Source organism: Salminus brasiliensis, chromosome 6 (assembly GCF_030463535.1).
Source record: "Salminus brasiliensis chromosome 6, fSalBra1.hap2, whole genome shotgun sequence".
Taxonomy (NCBI): Eukaryota; Metazoa; Chordata; class Actinopteri; order Characiformes; family Bryconidae; genus Salminus; species Salminus brasiliensis.
In genome coordinates, this window is record NC_132883.1 from 36,405,572 (window position 1) to 36,426,175 (window position 20,604).

General features: G+C 41.8%; 1 protein-coding gene across 1 annotated transcript in view; it reads right to left on the reverse strand.

Annotated features, from left to right (window-relative positions):
- Window positions 1-20,604, reverse strand: part of plxnd1 (plexin D1) — a 90,675-nt gene that overhangs the window by 5,757 nt on the left and 64,314 nt on the right. The window contains exons 20-32 of the mRNA XM_072682227.1: window positions 19,276-19,390; window positions 18,241-18,348; window positions 13,608-13,720; window positions 9,419-9,523; window positions 7,662-7,792; window positions 6,371-6,569; window positions 5,932-6,078; window positions 5,413-5,569; window positions 4,425-4,531; window positions 3,933-3,996; window positions 3,285-3,319; window positions 2,606-2,710; window positions 107-270 (exon numbers count right to left, since the gene is read on the reverse strand). Coding sequence (XP_072538328.1) covers window positions 107-270; window positions 2,606-2,710; window positions 3,285-3,319; window positions 3,933-3,996; window positions 4,425-4,531; window positions 5,413-5,569; window positions 5,932-6,078; window positions 6,371-6,569; window positions 7,662-7,792; window positions 9,419-9,523; window positions 13,608-13,720; window positions 18,241-18,348; window positions 19,276-19,390 — 1,550 coding nt within the window. The remainder of the gene's footprint in view (window positions 1-106; window positions 271-2,605; window positions 2,711-3,284; window positions 3,320-3,932; window positions 3,997-4,424; window positions 4,532-5,412; window positions 5,570-5,931; window positions 6,079-6,370; window positions 6,570-7,661; window positions 7,793-9,418; window positions 9,524-13,607; window positions 13,721-18,240; window positions 18,349-19,275; window positions 19,391-20,604) is intronic.

A 20,604-nucleotide genomic window follows, 5' to 3' on the forward strand; every position in this document is an offset into this window, starting at 1 on the left:
TTTTCTGTAATCTCTTTTTACAGACCTATCTTTATCTAGCCTTTCCTAGAATGGCGACAGAACAACCCACTGTCACTATTTAGCACCACAGTGGAATAGTCCCTACCTGTTGGTCTTCCAGATGTGCAGTGTATCTGGGTCTGTGATCCCCCTTTTGTCCGCTTGCTCCTCTAGGAAATCGAAAAAGTACTTCACAGCCAGTGGTGGCCTTTCCTGTGGGATGCTGAGGATGGCTTGGAAGAGGTCGTCCAAGAACTTCTGAAGTGTTCCCTGTAGGAATGCAACAGTGAGAAACTGGATTTAGAAGCTGGATTCAAATAGATCATTTCATCATTGCTGTTTGGACTCAGTTATAGAAATGGCTTGTATGCCACACAAAGTCTTTAAACACTTTCATTTTTTGTGGACTCGAGGGCATTTATAGGGAGTTGGCCTCTCTTTGTTGCAATAACAGCATCTACAGAACAGGCCTGTTATTAGATGTTGTAATACTGCTGCTCAAATCCGACTCCGTTAAGCCACAAAAGAATTGCTGAGGTCATAACGTTGACTAATTAGGCCTGCTTGCAAAATGGTGCTCCAGTTCATCCCAAATCTGTTCCATGGTGCCTCATCACACTAGAGAACATGTTTCCATGAATCTACAGTCTAAGGGTAAGAGGGTTTACACCATTCTAGTCAAAGCTTGGTATTGGGCATGGTGATGGTACAGCTGCTCCAGAATGTTTCATTCTAGTTTCATTTCTCTTCTATAAGGATTACATGAGAGTGTACACACAACTGACAACTGTGTAAGTGTTGGGTGTAAACTAGTCAGAAGAGTTGTCTAGACAATTTTTTAAAATATACACCAATCAGCCATAACATTAGTACCTAACACTGAGCCGGCCCCCCTAATTTCATCACAATGTTATTTTAATGTTATGTTGTTTGCTCCCTCATCCACTACCCTCAGTATCCTGCAATTGATGATACTTGGGGCGTAACAGTACGTGTATTCATTCTGAAGGTCACAGTATGGCATTCAATTTGATGCTTGTAGTCATACGGAGAATACATGGTAGGCTATGCATGATGCCTGATGAACGTGCAGAACAAATTTCACAGCACAAGCAAATTTCAAGCACAAGCAAGGGTCTTTTCTTTGGGAGGGTTGGGCTTAAGCTTTCAATGTTTAAATATACAGTCACCTAAGTGGAACTAATTGAAGCACTCGGCCTGCCACAATAACTATAAGATAATTTGTCCAAGAAATTACTGCGATAAATTATATTATTGTCATTTCAAGACCATTTTATGCCAATGATGTAATTACAATATAATTTAATAGCAATTTTATAGCAGTTACATCCTTTTAAAGAGCAGATCATTAACAATATTCAGACATTTAAATGTGAATATGAAATTTTTTAAAAACTGTAAATAAATCAAACTAAAATCAGAAAGTCGACATAGCTTACTAGCTAGTTCTGCTGCGTTCTGATACTCATTGTACTCTCAGTGTATATCTGGTTTGTGGTAAAGGTCTTTCCCAAGAGGCTCATTGGTTGGTTCCCCAAGGGTTAGGTATCCTCAAGAGGCTCATTCTTGGTTCCCCAAGGGTTAGGCTTCCCCAAGAGGCTTATTGGTTTTACACTTTTTAAAGTAGCTTTGGTTGAGTTTAAGTCAGATATCGTAAAAAAACAAAACAAAACGTACATATTGCGAAATCCAACACTACAGCCCGCGTGACCGGACATAACCCTTAACAATGAACACAACACACCTGCATCACCAGGCGAAAACAGTTTCTGTCTTGCATTGAAATAGCTACAGAAGCCACAGATGTCTTTGTACGGCTTGAATAATCGGTGTGAAAGACTACAGCAGCAGTAAAGCTGTATACCACACTATTATGGTTAAGCTTTGTTAGTAACGAAGCAGTACAAATGCTTGCCGAACCGCACCTGTCGCAGGCTCTGTTATTGATACAGTGGTCGCTGCGCACACTGCACTCTTTTTCTACATGATAGATGTTGCTGTCTGCATACAGACTCGTCCTTGTCTCCGACAGAGAGAAGACGAGTGAACAGAACAGCGCGCCTGGCTAAAGAATTAAGATCTGCTAAAGTACATATGTAAAGTGAACACAATGGGTAATATCAAGGTCAGCAAAAATGGTCGAGGTCAGGTCCATATATTGTACGATAAGTTGATAATGTAATTATTGTCACAGGCCTATAAAGCACAAGTTTTATTTTTCATTATTCTAGGTACTTTGTTCTGTTACAGCTAGAGTTTTGTAGCCAGTTGTGACCCCATTAGTTATTTTTTTTCTTAATCAGTTTATTAAAATATAACCTATGCAATTAGTCAATGTTCACTGTTTACATTTTACTGCGTAATTCACTACTGCTATGTTAACTACATCCAGGGGAACTATACCACATTAGCCTGTTTAACACAGAGGAAACCTATGCTTTTAAGTGGTTGCTTTACTGTACCATGATGTCAAAATGTGATGTGAACTCAGCTGTAACTTCTGTGTACCATTACACCCCTAAATAGTATTGCCAAAGATGTCATATGATTTGAAATGTGAAAATAAATACGACTTAAATCTTACCTTAGTGGAGAGCAGGCGTGTCAGGTAGATCTCAGGCAACACCTTCTTTCTGTGACTGTGCCTGTGAGACTTCTTGGTTTCTATAAGTTCATCGTGCGGTGGGACCTGAACCCGTTACATGACAGTAAAGAAGACTGTTAAGTAAACTGCATGCTAATAGCTGTGGGTAATGAGGAGCAGCAGTACAAATGAATGAATACTCAGTGAGCACAGACCGACATTCATGGGCGTTCATTATTGGGCCACCCTGGTGGGATTTAAATTAGCCCCCAAAAGACCCTGTTATTGGTCCATTTTAAGTCGGTCCAGTGGTTCATCTCAGTACAGCTATTTAGTGAAAATGCTTTAATAGAGGAAACTGGGAAATAAGGAAAGTGTTCTGTTAAAAAGTTCTAGCCAGACCTTTTTTTTCTGTCTTGAGGCAAATTCGTGATGTCAGTTTAAAGTGAACTAAAGCTTACAAACTATTGTTGTATTAGACAAAGTGTGTTCTATTAAGTCTGGCTTGCTCCCTCTCTCTCTCTCTCTTTTTCTTTCTTCCTTTCTCTCTTCACTTGTCATCGCTCCGAAGATTGTAAGCACACAGCAATACCTCACGGCATTGTGGAAAACCTGCATAATCAACCACAGACCTCCATAACAGCATGTGTGTGTGTCTGCGAGAGAGAAAAACACTTACCAGATGAACGTACTTCTCTGTGTCCAAGTCTTTAGCTGCATAGAGAAAAGAACAATTGCTCAGTAAGCTTTAAGACTTTAGACGCAGAGACAAAGGTAAAAACGAGAGAGTATAATTAAAGAAGAGAAACGGCAAGTGCCGGAATGAGGGAGAGGTTAATGAGAGGAAGGCCAAGAAGGAGCATGTAGGCATTTGTGGAGGTGTTTCATGCATGCATGTGTGTGTGTATATGTGTGTGTGTGTATTCCCAAGCGTTAGCGAGGTCAAGAGAGGAGACGCACTGATTGGTAGTGGAGCCAGCCTAATGAGCTTTAGTACCTCACCGTGATTACTACAGACATTGACTTTCTCTGGTTTACAAACACAGCCAAACAAGAGCAGATTTTTGAATGTATCCTCATTATGAGGTGTGTGTGTGTGGCTGGCAATCGGAGACTTGGATCTTCCTTTGTTTAGACTTGGAGATTTATTCAAAGCTGGAAAAGGTGATTTACATCAGTGTGGGCATGTGTGCAATGAAACGCAAGCATAAGAAGTGATCTCTGTCCCGGAAAAAGCAGGTGAGGAAGACGTCATGAGTCAGCAGAGCACATCCATCCTGCCGGGCGTGACCCACACACCAAACACCTATACAGTCACGGTCATTACCTCTGCCCAGCGTGTTCTCCCTCTTGTCTTTCATGCTCATGGCGAGCGAAGCCCCCTCTGGGATCTGTGCAGGGGGGGGGGGGGGGGGGAGAGAAAGTCAAAAGGTGAAAGTTCAGAAGGGTGAGAGACACAAGGGTGCTCCACTGAAGTGAGAAAGCACTCATTAAGTGGAAGACGTTTACACACCGGGTAACGAGTTAGACAGCCTTTTCACTCAGCCAGAACTGCATGCATGGACACCCACATACACACACACACACAAAACACACAGTTCACAGCTCGTTTCCCTGTGGCACCTCTCAAGCTAAACAGTCACACTGCTAAGAGCAGAGGGTCACGACTGTTTACGCACACATTCCCTTGTTCAATCTTGTCTTCCCTCTGTTTCTTTTTGTCTCTAGCCGCACGCTGGGAGGAGATCTGAGAGGGCTTAAATCTGAAAACTGACGTTTATTGCAGCTGACACACACACACGCACACACATACACACACCTTGTAGTGAAACACTGTGTTGAGCTTCTTCCTGCCGTCCTCCATTACAGAGGTGTTATCCAGATCCTGAAGAATTTTGCTGCTGCAGCCGCCCCCAGGAAACCACTCTGGGGGGGAAATGAGAAAATTACAATGGCTTTCAAAGACGCTGTAAAACTTTGGATTGGTCGTCAAAGCCTTTCGCAAAGGAAAAAAAAAATAAACGTCTTTTGTTATTGCCTTTAAATCTCCTCACAAAGCAGGCAACCTGCGCTTACTTTCTTCAATAGGTACAATAAACTCTTATCTGAAATTACATAGCCGTTTTTTTAAATCTCAAGGCTTTAGGGTCATCCTAAAATTTACAGCCAACAGAAATATTATTAATTTGTTTAAATATGATCAAATCGTGTTGATTATTATTATGTTGTTTGATTCAGCAACATGGCTAGGTCCTAGGTCCAAGACTTTGTGGACATACTTTTTTATTAGTAAATTACAAGATTGTTATTAGTAAATTAAAGAGTGTTGGAATGTGCAGCTTGGATTACCTCCAGGGTCACCATGCCCAATCCCAAGCATGGGCTAGATGGTACACTTTACATCCAAATGTTTTTGGACACCCCTTTTTGTGCCCATTGCTGACACATTTTGCACATGCACACAGTTTGCACACTCTCTTGAGCAGATAAACATGAACCTATTGACGCCATGCCTAATGCCCAGGCATGGGCAAGAGGGGTATAAAGCCCCCAGCATTGAGCTGTGGAGCAGTAGAAATGTGTTCCCTGGAATAATGGTGCTCCATCCAACACATTTGGTATAAGTTGGGGGAGATGTATGAATGTATGCATATTTCTGAGTAAAATGTCTAAACAGGACACAAGGGTACTTAAACTTTACATGACACTTTACATGAGTCAACAATGAGAGTTTCTGATTGGTCAAGTGGTTAGTCAGTGCTAGGTCAGGCTGTACCAAGGAGTTTGGTGATGAGTTGTTTATTCACCTAGGTCAACGTCCTCCTCATGAGGCCACTGGGAGAATGGTAGGTTCTTATAGAAAGCTTCCAGGATCTTTTCCTTCACCTGACAGATGGTGTCTGTGTTCATCACACGCACACTCACCGAGTCCATTCCGAAGCCTTGGAATGACACGTTAATGTTCTAGAAAACACACACAACCAACAGCAGGTCAGTTTTAAAAGGCTCAAAAGGGGCTACAACGTTAATCAGCATGTCCAAAACTCACTGCCTTAAGTGTTCATATCATAGTTCATATCATAAATTATTCTGTAAGGGTGAACTACATTTTCTTGCTTGAACTCTTCCACTGAAATCTATGACGAGACCAGACAGGGCTAGGTGGGCTGGTGTGTAATGGCCCATTAGTCAGCATGCTAGCCTCAAGTTATGCTGTGTTCATGTCATTGCACAACTACAATTACAAAGTACTTTGAGTGTCAAATGTCTGATCACATGAACTGAAGATTCAACAGGACATTAACAAGCATCACCCAGACGCTTACCAGAGGTTTGGCCTCAATGTTCTCTCTCAGGAGCCACTCCTCGTTCAGCGTATACCGTGCCTTTCCTGTGATGGCATCTATGGAGCCCTTGTTGATCTGTTGTTTGATGGCACACAGTAAGAGGAAAAATGGCTCTCCAACCGTCTCCTGAGAGGAAAATGTTATGAGAGGACGTCAACATTAATACAAGGAAACAAAAGGAGCGTTAAAGGGTTTGATCACTATGCTCATAGTAGGCTGTGTTTGAAAGCAGTTTGGAGCTCCATTATCAATAATGTGTTTTATTCTGAGGCAGAATAACAGTGTGGTAAAAGGTCGTCTGGGCATTTTTCATCCCTTAAATTATGTGGTTGAATAGTAGCAGAGTGGATTTCACAGCAATACCTCTGAACTTTGACATGAAGCTATCTGCACTTGATTTCTCAACTTTCTTTCTCACCTTGAGGTAGCTGTACATGCAGATGGACATCCAATTGGTCAACATCTTTTCAACCACTGACTCGGTGCGCCGCAGCATCAGCTTGGGGTTCTTGGAGGCAGAGGCGTCGATCAAGTCCACCAAGAGCTCCTTCATGATGCTGGTGTAGTACTCCAGTTTACCATGGAGGGCAATGGTGAGCAGTGAGGCCAGATTACATCTGGATAGACAGATAGGCAGACAGAAAGAAACACAGACACACACACACACACACACACATCAAAAGGTAGTGGAGGAGAAGAAAGGAAAGGGAGAAAAGAAGAAAGTCATGTTAATCAACAAAACATGGTCATAAACCAGCGACATCTCCCTATAGATACAGCCATGAAGGAGAAAATAGCTGGAGCCTTTCCACTGACAGTATGAGGTCTTAGCTCTAGAGTGTGTAGGCGCACAAGACGTTGGGGATTGTGTCAGTACAATGCTTCTTTCTTATGTGTGAGTGTGTGTGTCTGTGTGAACCAAAGGAACCAGAGAATGTGGTTGAATCTGGGGACTGAGACTCTTTGAGTTGATTCCAGTCATCCTTATTACATCTGAATAGCTATGTTGTGAGTTCTCTGATGTATATCAGACTACTCCCAGCCTGCATCAGGAAATTACACTCTCCATTCTATTAGATATAATTATTCAAAGACAGACGATAGAATGTGGGAAGGGCTTGCCTGTAATCAAACCATGTCAATCAGTACAAGACTTGTCAATCAAGCCAAACCCTTCTGAATCAAAGTCTAGTTTTTTTTTTATTCCTGTATTATGACGACTGACAAAGTTTTTATAAATCACATAGGACATATCTTAATGCTGAGTTTTGGCCAATAAGGATCTGATCTTCTCCTGAATTTCCCGATACTATAATTCAACAGTTAAAAATGGATGGAGTGTAGGCAAAGCATGAGAACCACAGATATCACGTCAGGTTTTCACGTTTCATTATAAAATAGTTCCACACTAGACACTCAAAACAGTTCTGTTGCCGTCTGAGAACACTCCTGACTGCTGCATGCTGGGAATTATCACCTTTAATGATGCCTTTAAGATTGAAGAGGGTGCTGTGCTAGAATATTAAAACAAAGGATCAGGCCTCCCACCTACTAGTTACAACTCCCTATCATACAATGCTGCCAGTGCAGGGTGGGTAAAGGCTAGCGTTTGCTTCCTCTGAGCCACATGCAGCCAATCATCTTTTTGAACAGACCCCTGCACTTTCTAGCAGGGCGCTTTAGAGACTTTCCCGGGCGGATTTGCTTACCTGTCTCGAACGGCAAAGTCCTTCTGCTGTTCCAACGCGTGAACAAAAGTGATGAGAAAGTGCTTGTTGTTGAGGAGTGTGGAAAACAGAGTGATTCCTTCCTCCATGTTGGGCCTGGCAGTGTTAGAGGGCTGAGAGAGAGAGAGAGAGAGAGACAGAGACAGAGAAAGAAAGGACAGTGGGGTGATAAATCACTAGTACTGAGAATTGGAAATTAAAAAAGAGTCTTTTGAAAACTTCCAGCATTTTGCAACATCATCTTTGAATCATATTAAGGCACATGAAGCAACCACAAACAATGACACATAACCCTCACAGTAATGCCTCATCTAACCACTGTGTAAACCAAAGCTGTTAACCTCTGGCTTAGTAAATTGAGATGAGTAAGCGTACCGGGTTGCTTCCAAAACATGTGTATTTAAGGCAAGAGAGGTGGCATTAGGCAGTTTTCTGAGGGTGTTCTGCATGAGCATCAATACTGAGTCCAGATATAAAAAGTGTCTGGACAAAAACATCAGTCAAAATATATGTTCCTATCTTCTCCAACAAGGTAATGTGAACCTTAAAGACTGCAAAAAAAAAACAACAACAAAAAAAAAAACGGGGGAATGAACCTGTGATCTCCACATGTTGGCCCAATGTTTAGATGGCTTCACCTTTAGATTTACTGTTTGTGAACCAGTGAATTGCTCCAAAATATAGCAATGAAAAGGCATAGAAAATCCATTGTTTGTGTACATTTACACCCTAGCTGGCTTAGCACAAGCTACAAACAAGCCCATGTAAGAGTATATGGAAAAGCACAGAGGTCAGAGATCTGAATGAACAGCATAATGACAAAAATACCACGTAAATGTCTTGTGAGTCTGCTGAAATGATACACTGTACATGTGATGTTGATGGAGGTAAGACCCCAATTCTACCAACTAGCTAGCACAGGCACATATTGTCATGTGAAGCACCACTAGTGCAACGTCTCTGGACAGCTGAACACATTAACTGGCAGGAGTGAGGACCTTTTGTCTTTCTCCAGAGAGAGTGAGGCCAACTATGCTCCTTTTGACTCTTGGCATCACCAAGGATCAAACTTGTAATTGCTGAAATTGTTTGTGTTTCAAGCATGTTGAGGGAATGATAAAATCAGATGACCCATTATTACGCAAGAGAACCAGGAGCATCAGATTGATATATGAAAAGGCTTTAATCGTTTTAATTCCTTTTGTTCCGTTTGACCCCGAGAATGGAACTGCAATGAGAACAATTGCGTTGAGAGTTTAATTAAGTGGTCCCTGTGGACTCTTTCCATATGTTCATGCATTGACAGAAACGGAGCGCTGGGGAAACAAAGACGGATGTGCGTGTGAAGATTTATGTTCGGGGCTGGGAATTTTTTAAAAAGGATCTTCTTCCTTTAAAAACGATCTGCAGCGTAGAAACACTTCATCACTGTTAAAGATGATCCCCCCCGTCTCCTGACCTGAAATCTGTGTGTAACACACACGCATGCATGCATGGATACACACGCGCACACAGAGGCTGCGTGTAGAGGCACACATTAATCATGGCATAATGGGGTACAGTGTCACATGACAGCCGTTTCTCCAACACTTCATTATCTCCAAAAGTTAACTTTGCATGAGTATTCCCTTCTGCAGCAGACCAGGGAAAACTGCTGAAACCTACAAATGCAGCAGCATTACATTCATGCAGTGTGTGAGAATGTGACTGTGAGATCAGTGTGCGTGTGTGTGTCTTACCTGCCAGTCCTGCAGTAGAGGGTGGGTTTCAGGCAAAGCTCTTGGACCTTGAGGGTTATTTTCATACACTGGCTGAACCAGACTCCTCTCATAGTCTGAACACATCTGCGTACACATACAAAAATTACATTTATGAGATTTTAATGAGATTATACGGACTTTCCATTTATACATGCTTTGTCTGACTTTTGTAATAATGTTGTCGATGCTCTTTTTCAGAAAAGGCATTTCAGGAGGCCATAGTTTTATTGTGCTTAAAATCAAATGAGGGTATTTATCTGCTGTGTGGAGGCTGATTTATGTTCCAGTGCTGGCTAGTTGCAGCAGGTACAGAGTTTGAACACTGGATACTGGCACTGGGCCTAGCTAAACAGACTCAAAACCATGTACTAACTACCTTAATGATGTTAATTAAGAAGACTGTAACTCTGTTCCTCGCCATATAACACTCCTCAGGGTACAAATCCTGGGCTAAATCTTTGCGCTCTACACCCTATTATACAGTACACATGAGGGAGCCAGGTTTGAAAATACTGCATGAGCATGTTTTTGATGAATGGATCATGTTAGGTTTTCACTTGACCACACAAAAGTTTCTTTCTTTAATCTTTAAAGGGTGTAAATACTAAAAGGGGGCTGAGATTCTAATAGCACACGCTTTAAATAACTGATAATTATGAGCCTAGTTTTTGGGTGACCTCTCCTCTTTTAATATTTATCCATGAAATGTTAACGCAATGTAAAGTTAAGAGGGCTTGGCTACACAGCTTCTATTCAGGGGGATTTTGCAATGCGAGTGTAGGGCAAGAATGAAGGAACATTAAGAAGCAAGCAGAGAACAAGCAGAGGGAGTGAAAAAGGAAAGCAGGGGAGTGGAGAGAGAAAGGAGGGAAAGGGATGGAACGAGGGGGAGTGGAGAAGAGCAGTGCTGGAGGATTGTGTTGCAGGGAGTTTAATATCCCAGAAGAGCGGCTGGGGAAATGAGAGCTGAGATCACAATAAAAGTATTTATGTTTCTATTCAGGCTACTTTTCAACACTCAACATGGACACACACACACACATACACAGTGTTTTTCCATATCATTGCAAAACTTTCGCCACTACATGCTTTGCCCTACTTACATCCTACTTACAACCAGACCGCCTGGGTCAGTGTGAATGTGTGTGTGTTTTGGGTGTATCCTTGGTTTTCTTGTCTAGGTGCCCACTATTGTTCAGACAGTACAGATGGAAATTTTAATGCTTGTGGCTTTCAACACGAAGAAAAGACACACAAACATAACATGTACCTTCAGGCTAAAACACGGAACAGCCACGCGCTCTGAAACACACACACACACTTACACACTTTTTTCCATTCATTGAAATGTCAGGAAACTAATCTGTGTGGGGTGCATGCTTCAGAGATCAAACAAGACTTGTATTACTGTGCTAGCGCTACATACACACTCACTGAGCCATTTATTAGGTTTACTTTTAGATACCTTTTAATGGGTGCACTCTTATTCTGCTGTTCTCCCGTTCTAATATTCCCCAAAGTTGTTGGACTATTGCAATCAGATCCGATGACTGGGGCCACTGAATACACTGTCATGTTCATGAACCCCGATTTGAGATGTTTGAGATGACTTTGGTGCATCATCATGATGGAAGGAGCCGTTACAAGGAGGGTAAATCGTGGCCATTACTAGCCGCACATGGTCAGATGCAATACTTAAACAGACAAGCGATGATTGAGTGATGTTACCAGGCCCAAAATGTGCCAAGTAATCATTCCCACACCATTACATCACCTCCACCAGCCTGAACTGATGAAACATGGAATGTTGGGTCCATGGATTCAAGCTGTCTGTGCCAAATCCTGACCCTACTACTGTGAGCCTCAGCAGAAACCAATATTCAGCCTGTCAGACCAGGCTACATCTTTTCAGTCTGTACCAGTGTTGAGCTGCCCACTGCAGCCTCAGCTTTCTGTTCTTGGCTGACAGAAGTGGAACCCATAATGGTATTCTGCTGTTGAAGCCCATCTGCCTCAAGGCTGGACATGCTGGGCAGTCTGAGAGGCTTTCCTGCTCAGCACAATTATACAGCGAGGTTGTCTGAGTTGTCTGAGGTGGTTTTTCTGTCAGCTTCAACCAGTCTGGCCATTTTCTGTTGACCTCTCTCATCAGCAAGGCCTTTCCATCCACAGAACTGCCGCTCACCAGAGATTTCTTCTTTATTACAGTATTCTGAGTGATTGAATGAACTGATTGTGGTGCATGAAAATCCCAGGAGATCAGAGGTTACAGTGATACGCAAACCAGCCCACCTGGCACCAACAACAATGTCACGCAACAATGTTACCCATCCCTGTTCTAATGGTTGATGTGAAACCATTACCTGAAGATGCTGGTCCACATCTACCGGATTTTATGCATTGCACTGCTGTCACATGATTGGCCTATTAGATAACTACATGAATGAGTAGCTGAACAGTTGTTCGTACAAAATGCTAGGTAAGTGTACATGTGGTACACTGCTAGTGTTATGTATATTGTTGTTAGTGGTCAAATAAAGCATGTTTTAAAGTAAATGATAGCATTTTGGGACTCATTTCTAGAGATAGTGAACAGTTTAATTACAGAGCATTTAAGCTTATTACACCTAAGGTTTACTAACCGGTAACTAAAGGCAAAGCAATTCAAATTAACTAACAAACTTATAACAGTGGGGGAAAAAGCCAGGGACAACTGGTTTAAGAGGTTAAATCCTAATTCCCACATCTTCCAGAGTTCATTTGCAACTTTAAAGTTGGCTAAGGCGTGGCTATATCCGTTCTGCACTGGGATGGCCATGCCCCTTTATCCACCACAATCCATTTAGCATTGCTGCTTCGGCTCTACCTTGTTTGTTCCGTACCAGAGACCCTGTGGATAGTGTATCTATTTTTTTTGAGCCAGTCGGTATGCTGAGAACCCTTTATGTAAAAGGGACAAACAGGAAGCAGGATGTCTTTATCATATCACCCCAAATAACCCAACAACTCAAACCGAGACAAAATACATACTCTGTGCTGAGAAACCCTTTAAGCCAGAGAGTTTGAAGAAGGATTTAAAGTTTGGACTTCTGAACCAGCATCAAATCCAGATAGGCCCTTTTCCCTGGACACTCAACAGAAACAGCTCAAGCTGACATCATAGACTATTTTGTACTGCAGCTGCCGCCGTCTCTCCTCAATCACTTCCAGCATTAAATTTGATTTAAAAATGATATGGTTTAATAGTTGCTTAGGATTCAAAAATCTTCTGCTGCTTCTACCAAATGTAAACACCTTTAAACACCTAGAAGTGGTAAATGAGAGTGTACAGACTGCATACGCCACGTTATTGCGGTGGTTCTGGGTCGCTGAGATCTTTCTCTGTTTGCTACCTGCCCAAATACATTACTGGTCTGGTTTTCCTAGCTTGTTTTGGCTCTGAAATCAATGTGACGGTAAATACAGTGCTTTTCAAATCTCTGGTATGATGCAGCACCTTTTGACATGAGAGAATAAGCAAAACCAGACTGTTCCCCTTTAATCTAATCCTGGGCCTAAACCTAATCCTGAATACATCATGACCTGAAGCATAATTCCAACCAGTATCTTAACCACATTATCTTGCATCCTCTGTTGTTAGCTTTAAAAGAAGCTGCAAACATATATATAGTGAAGTATTTATAAATATAAATGTTATTAGAAATCATTGTGATCATTGTCATTAATATTACTATTATTAGGTAACACCTCATTGTAGATGCTCTGTGGACGCTCACATTCAACTAACATTTAACTGAATATGCACTAAATGCAACTAAACTCTAAACTAATGACTGTCTATTATCTACTGACTATTCTTACTCTTTTTAAGGAGGGTTTGGGTTGGGCTTAGATTTAAGGTTTAAGTTATGGTTAGGATTTAGGGTTGATTCAAGGTTAAGGTTAGGGTTGGGGTTATGATTATGGTTAGGTGCAGGGTTGCATTCAACAGACAGTCTTTTACATTCAAGAGTTGCATTAAATACATATTAAGTTGAATGTTAATTGAATTATACAAAGCATCTACAACAGACCAGCCAAGTACATATTATTATTATTATTATTATTATTGTAGGGCTTAATGCTAGTACTCTACATAAGCACACATACAGCTTGTGTTAGGTCTTACCTTTGGGAAAAAGGTGCGAGTAACAAACTGTTTGTACTCTAGGAAAGGGATGCCTTGGCTGCGGTTCAGCTCTTTAGTCAGATCAGTCATGTCCGTCTGCAGCTCTGCAAACCCTGTTAAACACACACAAACACAACGGTATGTTGTAATTTGTAACTGATACGAGCATACATGAGCATTCATACAGACTAATACACATACATAACACAAGGTAAACACACAGCTTAAAGTGCCCAAACACAAATGTAGCCTTTTCTTCACTGTAATGTAGTGTACATGACATCATATTGTAGAAACGCTACTTTTGAACCCTGTCCAATTCCCCTGACCAACAAGACTTCACCCGACTCCACGTCCGACTGTTTATCTACTCCACTCACGCAGCTTTCAGTATGAAGGCTAATTCATTTGCCTGTAACAGTGATTTATGTTAATCTTTTAGTAGCTTGTTTTTGTAGTTTATTTTCCTTGTCAGCTGCCTGTCTATAAATTTATAGCTATTTTATTATGACAAGAAAGCCCAGAGTACTTTCAACTGATGTGATTGAATGGGAATGAATGAACACACTTACACAGAGACAATATACATTATGTGGAAACTTGTGGTTTGTTCAATGTGGAGGAAAAAAAGAAAGAAAAACAAATATAAAGTTAATGTGACCACAAAGGCAATGGAACTTAGTGTGTGTGTGTGTGTGTGTCTGTGTGTGAAATCTCGCCAGAGATTTCCAAATCGTTTCCAATACATCCCTCCCTCAGCTCTTAATCCTGTGTGTGTGCATCACACTCAGTGAAGATGGCCAGCTAAAATAAGAACTTCTAATGTCTATACCATGTGTGCTGCGTGTGTGTGTGTGTGATGTGAGACATCGCATACACATACACAGTGTGCAGTGAAACCAAACAACAGCCAGCGTTGCTCTGTTCAGAAAGCCATTACAGCTCCCTGACCTAAGTAGCTAAAGTCTAAAAGAGGCATCAGATTACTGACAGAACCTAACTGTGAATTACTGTCAATCAACAAACACTGACTGTGATTGTTGAACGTCTTACAGTACAGCGCTGCATCACAGTACCAAACTACATTCAGCCACAGAACAAGAACAAGAATAAGAGCTAAAAGCCAAAGCCAAAACAGTCGAGTCAGCGATACTGGTCAATAAACACACACAAACATGGTTGGGTCATGTCAGCAGAGCTGTTTTGCTTCAGTTGTCATGAGTGCAGTGATGCAGTTGGGTTCTTTAGAGTGACCTGAGGCCAGTTGGGGTTATTCTTTCACAACACTTCTAGCAAAAGTCTAAATTACACAGTTTTCCCCTTTACTCCAAATGTAAATCATCAGCCCTTTTGTTCTGACCTTTAGTGTCTGAAGTTCATGTCTGGTTTCGGCTAATGTACTAAACAACTAGCAAATATATAGTATCCGAGTATTTCACAACAATATTTTCATGTGATATGAATCATGATATTTTGTTTTGAGAAGCTTTAAAAAATAAGAAAAGACATTTAATAACATATATACTAGGGAAATTACGATCCCAGGCCAATCCATGCATATTTTAATGTTTTCTATCCTAATCAGGTTCTAACCAGTTTCAACCACAGAGTTCAGAGCACCATGTGTATCCTCAAGACGCCATTAACGGATACTGTTGCCCAGCCGGCAGGACTGAGGATGTTTACAGAAGGTAAATAAAAAAGTTTAGAGTCTGCAGTGTGGAGCTATTTTACAGTAGAAACCTGAAAACAGAACATAATATCTGAAAAAAAGCTTTTTTTATTTATTAGCAGCACATCTTACCTAAACTATGGGGCTGTATATATAACTATACATTATCTGACAGAGTGTGGTTTATTTTGTAGCATGACAGACTTTACTAATTGCATCTGTACTGTACAAAGTTTGATAGATTCCCACTTAATCTGGGCTTCCAATGGGGAAACCTGAGGTCAACCTAATCAGTGGGAGACTTTCCCAGGCAGTAGCCTTCCTTCCTAGCTTGCAAACTAGAATCAGGGCGCCCACTCTAACCAGGTTAATTGACCCACACAGCCACATGATGATATCCCTGACAAGATGCCCCCCTGGCTAGCTCCCCCAGGTTGCCCATGCCTCAATCCGCCTCTGTCTGTAATTACTTAGTTACTGTAAATTTACTTTATACAGTATCATGATCAACTGAGAAAAGCATAGTGTGATATATTGATCACGATTACGATATCATGTCATCAAATTGCCCAGCCCTACTAAACAGAAGCTTAAAAACTGGATATGTGGATTTGCAAAGTAACCTCAAATAGATGTGGACAGATCTGTTCATGCAGGGCCAGATTCCTGCACAGGTTTTCTGTGATTTTCCTGCTGAAGCTCACCTGTTCATTGGCAGGTTTATTAGGTCTTAGCAAACTGCTGGACAGAAAGGAAGGAAGAAACCACATAAGCAAGGTGCTTGATTCCTTCGCATGAGTTTCTGGTTGATTCAAGAGAAAAAGAGTTGTGGAAGTGTATTTTGTGCATGATTTAGAAATGAAGAAGCTGCTGGCCATTTATGCTGAGCTCATCACATCCTGTTTATCAGGAATTTCATGACAAGTATGGCTGCAAACATCCCAGCAAAATACCCTTTAAGCTGCATGGGTGAATAACGCAGAGCCTGAGCATTAACAGTAAAAATGTCCCAGTAATGTCCCGGGATTTCAGTGTAAAAAGGGCTTATTTGATATTATTTATTTACTCAAAATGGTCTGAGGTAAGTGTGTGATGAGTTGTTTGAGCAGTTTGCACAGTGCTAACTGGTGTACATAGGCTTCCATTACTTGTTAGCTTGTCAGCCACACAGCTCCAGTGCAAACTTCGGACATGTCTCAGCTGATCTACATTTAGGGTAAGGGAAAATTTGTGTGAATAAGATTTTTGGCTAACCCAACTGCCTTAAGACCTATTGTGTGAGTGTGTGTGTATGTGTGTGTGTCTAATACATGACCAGCAGTGTTGGGAAAGCAAGCGTGGGTGCCTCTTTAGAGGGAGAAGACAGGAAGTAAGCGCTCCTCGTATTGTTTTCAACACAGGATGCAAAAAGTGTGTTTGCGTGTGTTTGTGGAGCCTGTCACCGTAGAAACACGCCTGACCGGATGCTGGAGGGTTTGGGCGGGGGGGGGGGGGGGTTGCATTGCGGATAAGGGTGAGATTTTTATTATTTTACTGGACACACACACACACATACACACAGACATTTAAAGTGGTCACCAGGTTTAAAGAGGTCAATGAGGTTCATTTCTACTTTCTATTAACTACAGTTTGACTCTCTGGTTCACATCCACAGAGTCACTCTACTGTCCCTGACCAAAACCTCTCACACACACACACATGCACAAGCCTCCAGATGGGACTACCAGAGGACTCATTATCTTCTCCACATGAATAAAATATATTAGATCAGGATTCGTAACAGAAGCAAATATAAGGAGGAGAAATTGATTTGGATATTATATTTTTTGTTCATGTGGAAACGAATCAGTGAATCATTTGAAACAAATCAATTCAACACATCACTTCTGTTCTGTCCGTTAAAGATGTATCAACCTATACTTCCACCTACTATACTAACACACACACACACACACACATACATAAACACATCTACATACACACACACGTTTGTCTGAAACCGAGTCCACCAGCTCCTCCTTTTGAATGTCAAGTATATCTCATGACCTTTGACTCCAGTGCCCGTATCTCTCAGTTTGACCCTCAATTTGACTGGAGTTCAGGGGTGTGTTCTGACCGTTCCCTTCCTCTCGCCTTAGTCACACACACTTCATCCATGCTCACACACACACACACAACTCTCTGTTTTTCTTTCATTTGCATGCCCTCTCTGTCTCTCTCTCTCTCTTTTATTTCCCTTTCCATTCTGTTTTCCCCTTCTTTTGCTGTCTCTCACTCCTTCCCTCTCTCACCCCTTCCCCCCCTCTCTTTTTCTCTTTTTTCCTCCCTCTCTTTATCTCTTCTCCTGTTCTGTCCCTCTCTCTTTTTCTCTTTTTGCCTTTCTGTCTCTCGTCCATTCTCACTTTCTCTGTCTTTTCTCGTTTCCTTCTTCTCTTTCTCCAACTTTGTGTCATTTGTTCTTTCCTACCCCCCCCCTCTCTCTATCTCTCTCTCTCCTTATTTTCTTTCTCTTCTTCTCTTTCTCCCTGTTCCTCCCTCAGTCTTTCTATCTCTCAGCCCTTTTACCCTTGTTCTTTTTTCGTTTACTCGCTCTCTCTGTTGGCTATAAATCTGTCGAGACACAGCAAGGCCTTCAGACTTGAACATTATACCCCTTGGAACACTAAACACACACATCCATGCATGCGCACACACACCCACATTCACATACACACACAAACACACACACACACACACACACACACACACACACAGTCTTTTGTCTATGCCTTTCTCCTCTCCTTCTACACACGAGCACCAGCTCTTCTTATGGAGGGGGATCCGTGCACACACACACACGTTCATCCACGTCTCCTTCACTCTCTTGTAAACAAAAGTGCTTGTAATGAGATTTTCGCTCATTTAAAACTCATTCAAAAGTCTACATCCCCACACACACGCATGTGTGTGTGTATGTGTTACCTTTGCGTATCTCCTCTCTTATCTGTGACTCCATTTCCTCCATCTGTAAGAGCGTCTTCTGCCAGTATCGCTCTGCCCTGCGACTCTTAGTGCAGTACACCACCAGTGCTAGAGGGAAAAAGAGAGAGAGAAAAAGGGAGAGAGAGAGAGATTTACACATTAAAGGACTCTATCCTACAGTTCGTCCCTTTGATGTCCACTTTTGATGCTTGTGTGATGTGATTTTATAACCCCTCTCAGGCTGTTTTTGAAACACTCCTTATAACTTCAGCATACATGGGCGGGGCTAAACTGCTGTAGGCTGAATAGGAAAATACACTACATGGAGAAAAGTATTGGGACACCAGCTCTTTCATTGTTTCCTCCGAAATCAAAAGTGTATCCTGCTTTTGTTAGAGTAACTGTCTCTACTGTCCAGGGAAGGCTTTGCACATCTGTGTCAGCAATGAGTGTCACTAAAAACATTGAATGCATTTATGAGCAGGGGTGTCCACAAACGTTTGGACATGTAGTGTATACGTAAATGTTGTGATAGTTGTGACATCACAAAAGCAAAGGCCTTTAAACGATATCTACTATATATCAAAGCTATTATTGGCAAAAATGAACAGAGTTGAGCTTGAGAATGTGGTGTGTCTGCTGTGACAGTGAAAGACCCTGCAGTGGCTCAGGTCCACACATTCAGTTGACTGCTTTATTCACTGCACTCGCTGAGATTAAAGAGCAACAACAGACACCACAGAGAACACTGAGGGCTTTGTGTTCGCCTGTGTGTGTGAGTGGATGTATGAGTGTGTGTGTGTGTGTGTGTGTGTGTGTGTGTGTGTGTGTGTGTGTGTGTGTGTGCCAACTGTCGGGAGAAGCCTTGACCCTGCTGTACCCCTTTTATCTCACCCACATCTGGAGCATGTGTCTCCACGACGACAGACTGTCCATCATTAACACTCTCTCTCTCTGTTTCTCTCTCTCTCTTTCTCTCTCTCTTTGTCTCTCTCTCTCTCTCTCTCACACACACACACACACACACACACTTACCCACAGTACAGAGCAGTAGAAGGACACAGCAGACCGCAACAGTGACGATGATGGCCAGCTCACTGCCACCCATCTGAACCACCGCTATCTGTTTATGGAAATGACCAACATGCACCTGAGAGAGAGTGAGAGAGAGAGAGAGAGACAAAGAAAGAGAGAGGTAGAAAATACGATAAGAAAAAAATGATTAATAATTGTAATAATAATCACTTGATCTTAATAATAAAATACCTAATAGTGTAATAGATTAGAACACTGTCATATGATCTCATGCATGTTTATTACTGGATCTGGAATGTAAAATCCCCAAAATACTGATCAAAACCTTACTGTTCACAACCACAACAACTCGTTCCCCAAACTGTGCTACTCATGTAATGATTTCTAACACACACACACACACACAGAGTGGAGTGTAAGGACTTTTGTTTCTGTTTTTCTAGAACCCCCTATGAGTAGTACTGAGTAAGCTCACGTATCCCTGTCCTCCTGACCCATAACAACACCCTCCCTCAGGCAGCAGCATCATTTGTTTACTCTCTCTTATGAACACTTGTTCATTGAGACTCTCTGCTTTACCTCCTCCACATTATTACAGTGTAACTGTGTATTTCATCAGGTAGTGAATTACCTGTGAAGGGCAAAGACTGTAAACACAACACTAACTTTCCATCACACTCAAATCCTCACAGAATATTTCCTTGTCTACTTACACACACACACACACACACAAGTGTGGTATGGGTTGAAAGCTGAGAATCTGCACTGTTGGCAGAATTCCTCTGCCTGTCTCTGTGAGTGATGGGTGAGAAATAATTAATAATAAATGACATCATGGGTTTGTTATTGCCGGAGTTAATGAACAGTGTGTAAAGCAGCAGATTTACAGCCTTACGCTTTCTGCTTCAACTTCAAGGATTCTCTTGATCCCTAGCCACTGCTCTCTCTCTCTATCTCTCTCTCTCTCTTTCTTTCTCACAGACACACGGTTTCTCACACATATTTATAAATAGCCTACTATCCCAGAAAAAATGAAGAGCATTAAACAGCAAGCATGAAGCATAAAGAATTATTACTGAATGCTCTCCAGTGCTCTCCAGCACTGTGTGCACTGTCACTGTCAAAGAGGAACCAGAGAAATCGTAACTCTAGGACATTCCCACAAGGGAGGCTGTCGCTACAGATGATGCGACACCACCTTCAGATACTGATCTGATCCTCTTACCATAAAAAATACACTTTAAATTGAGTTATTCAGTGGACTAAGGCGCTGCCACTATGATCAGAGGATTGCTGGTTTGAATCCTGGGTCATACTGCTTGCCATTCG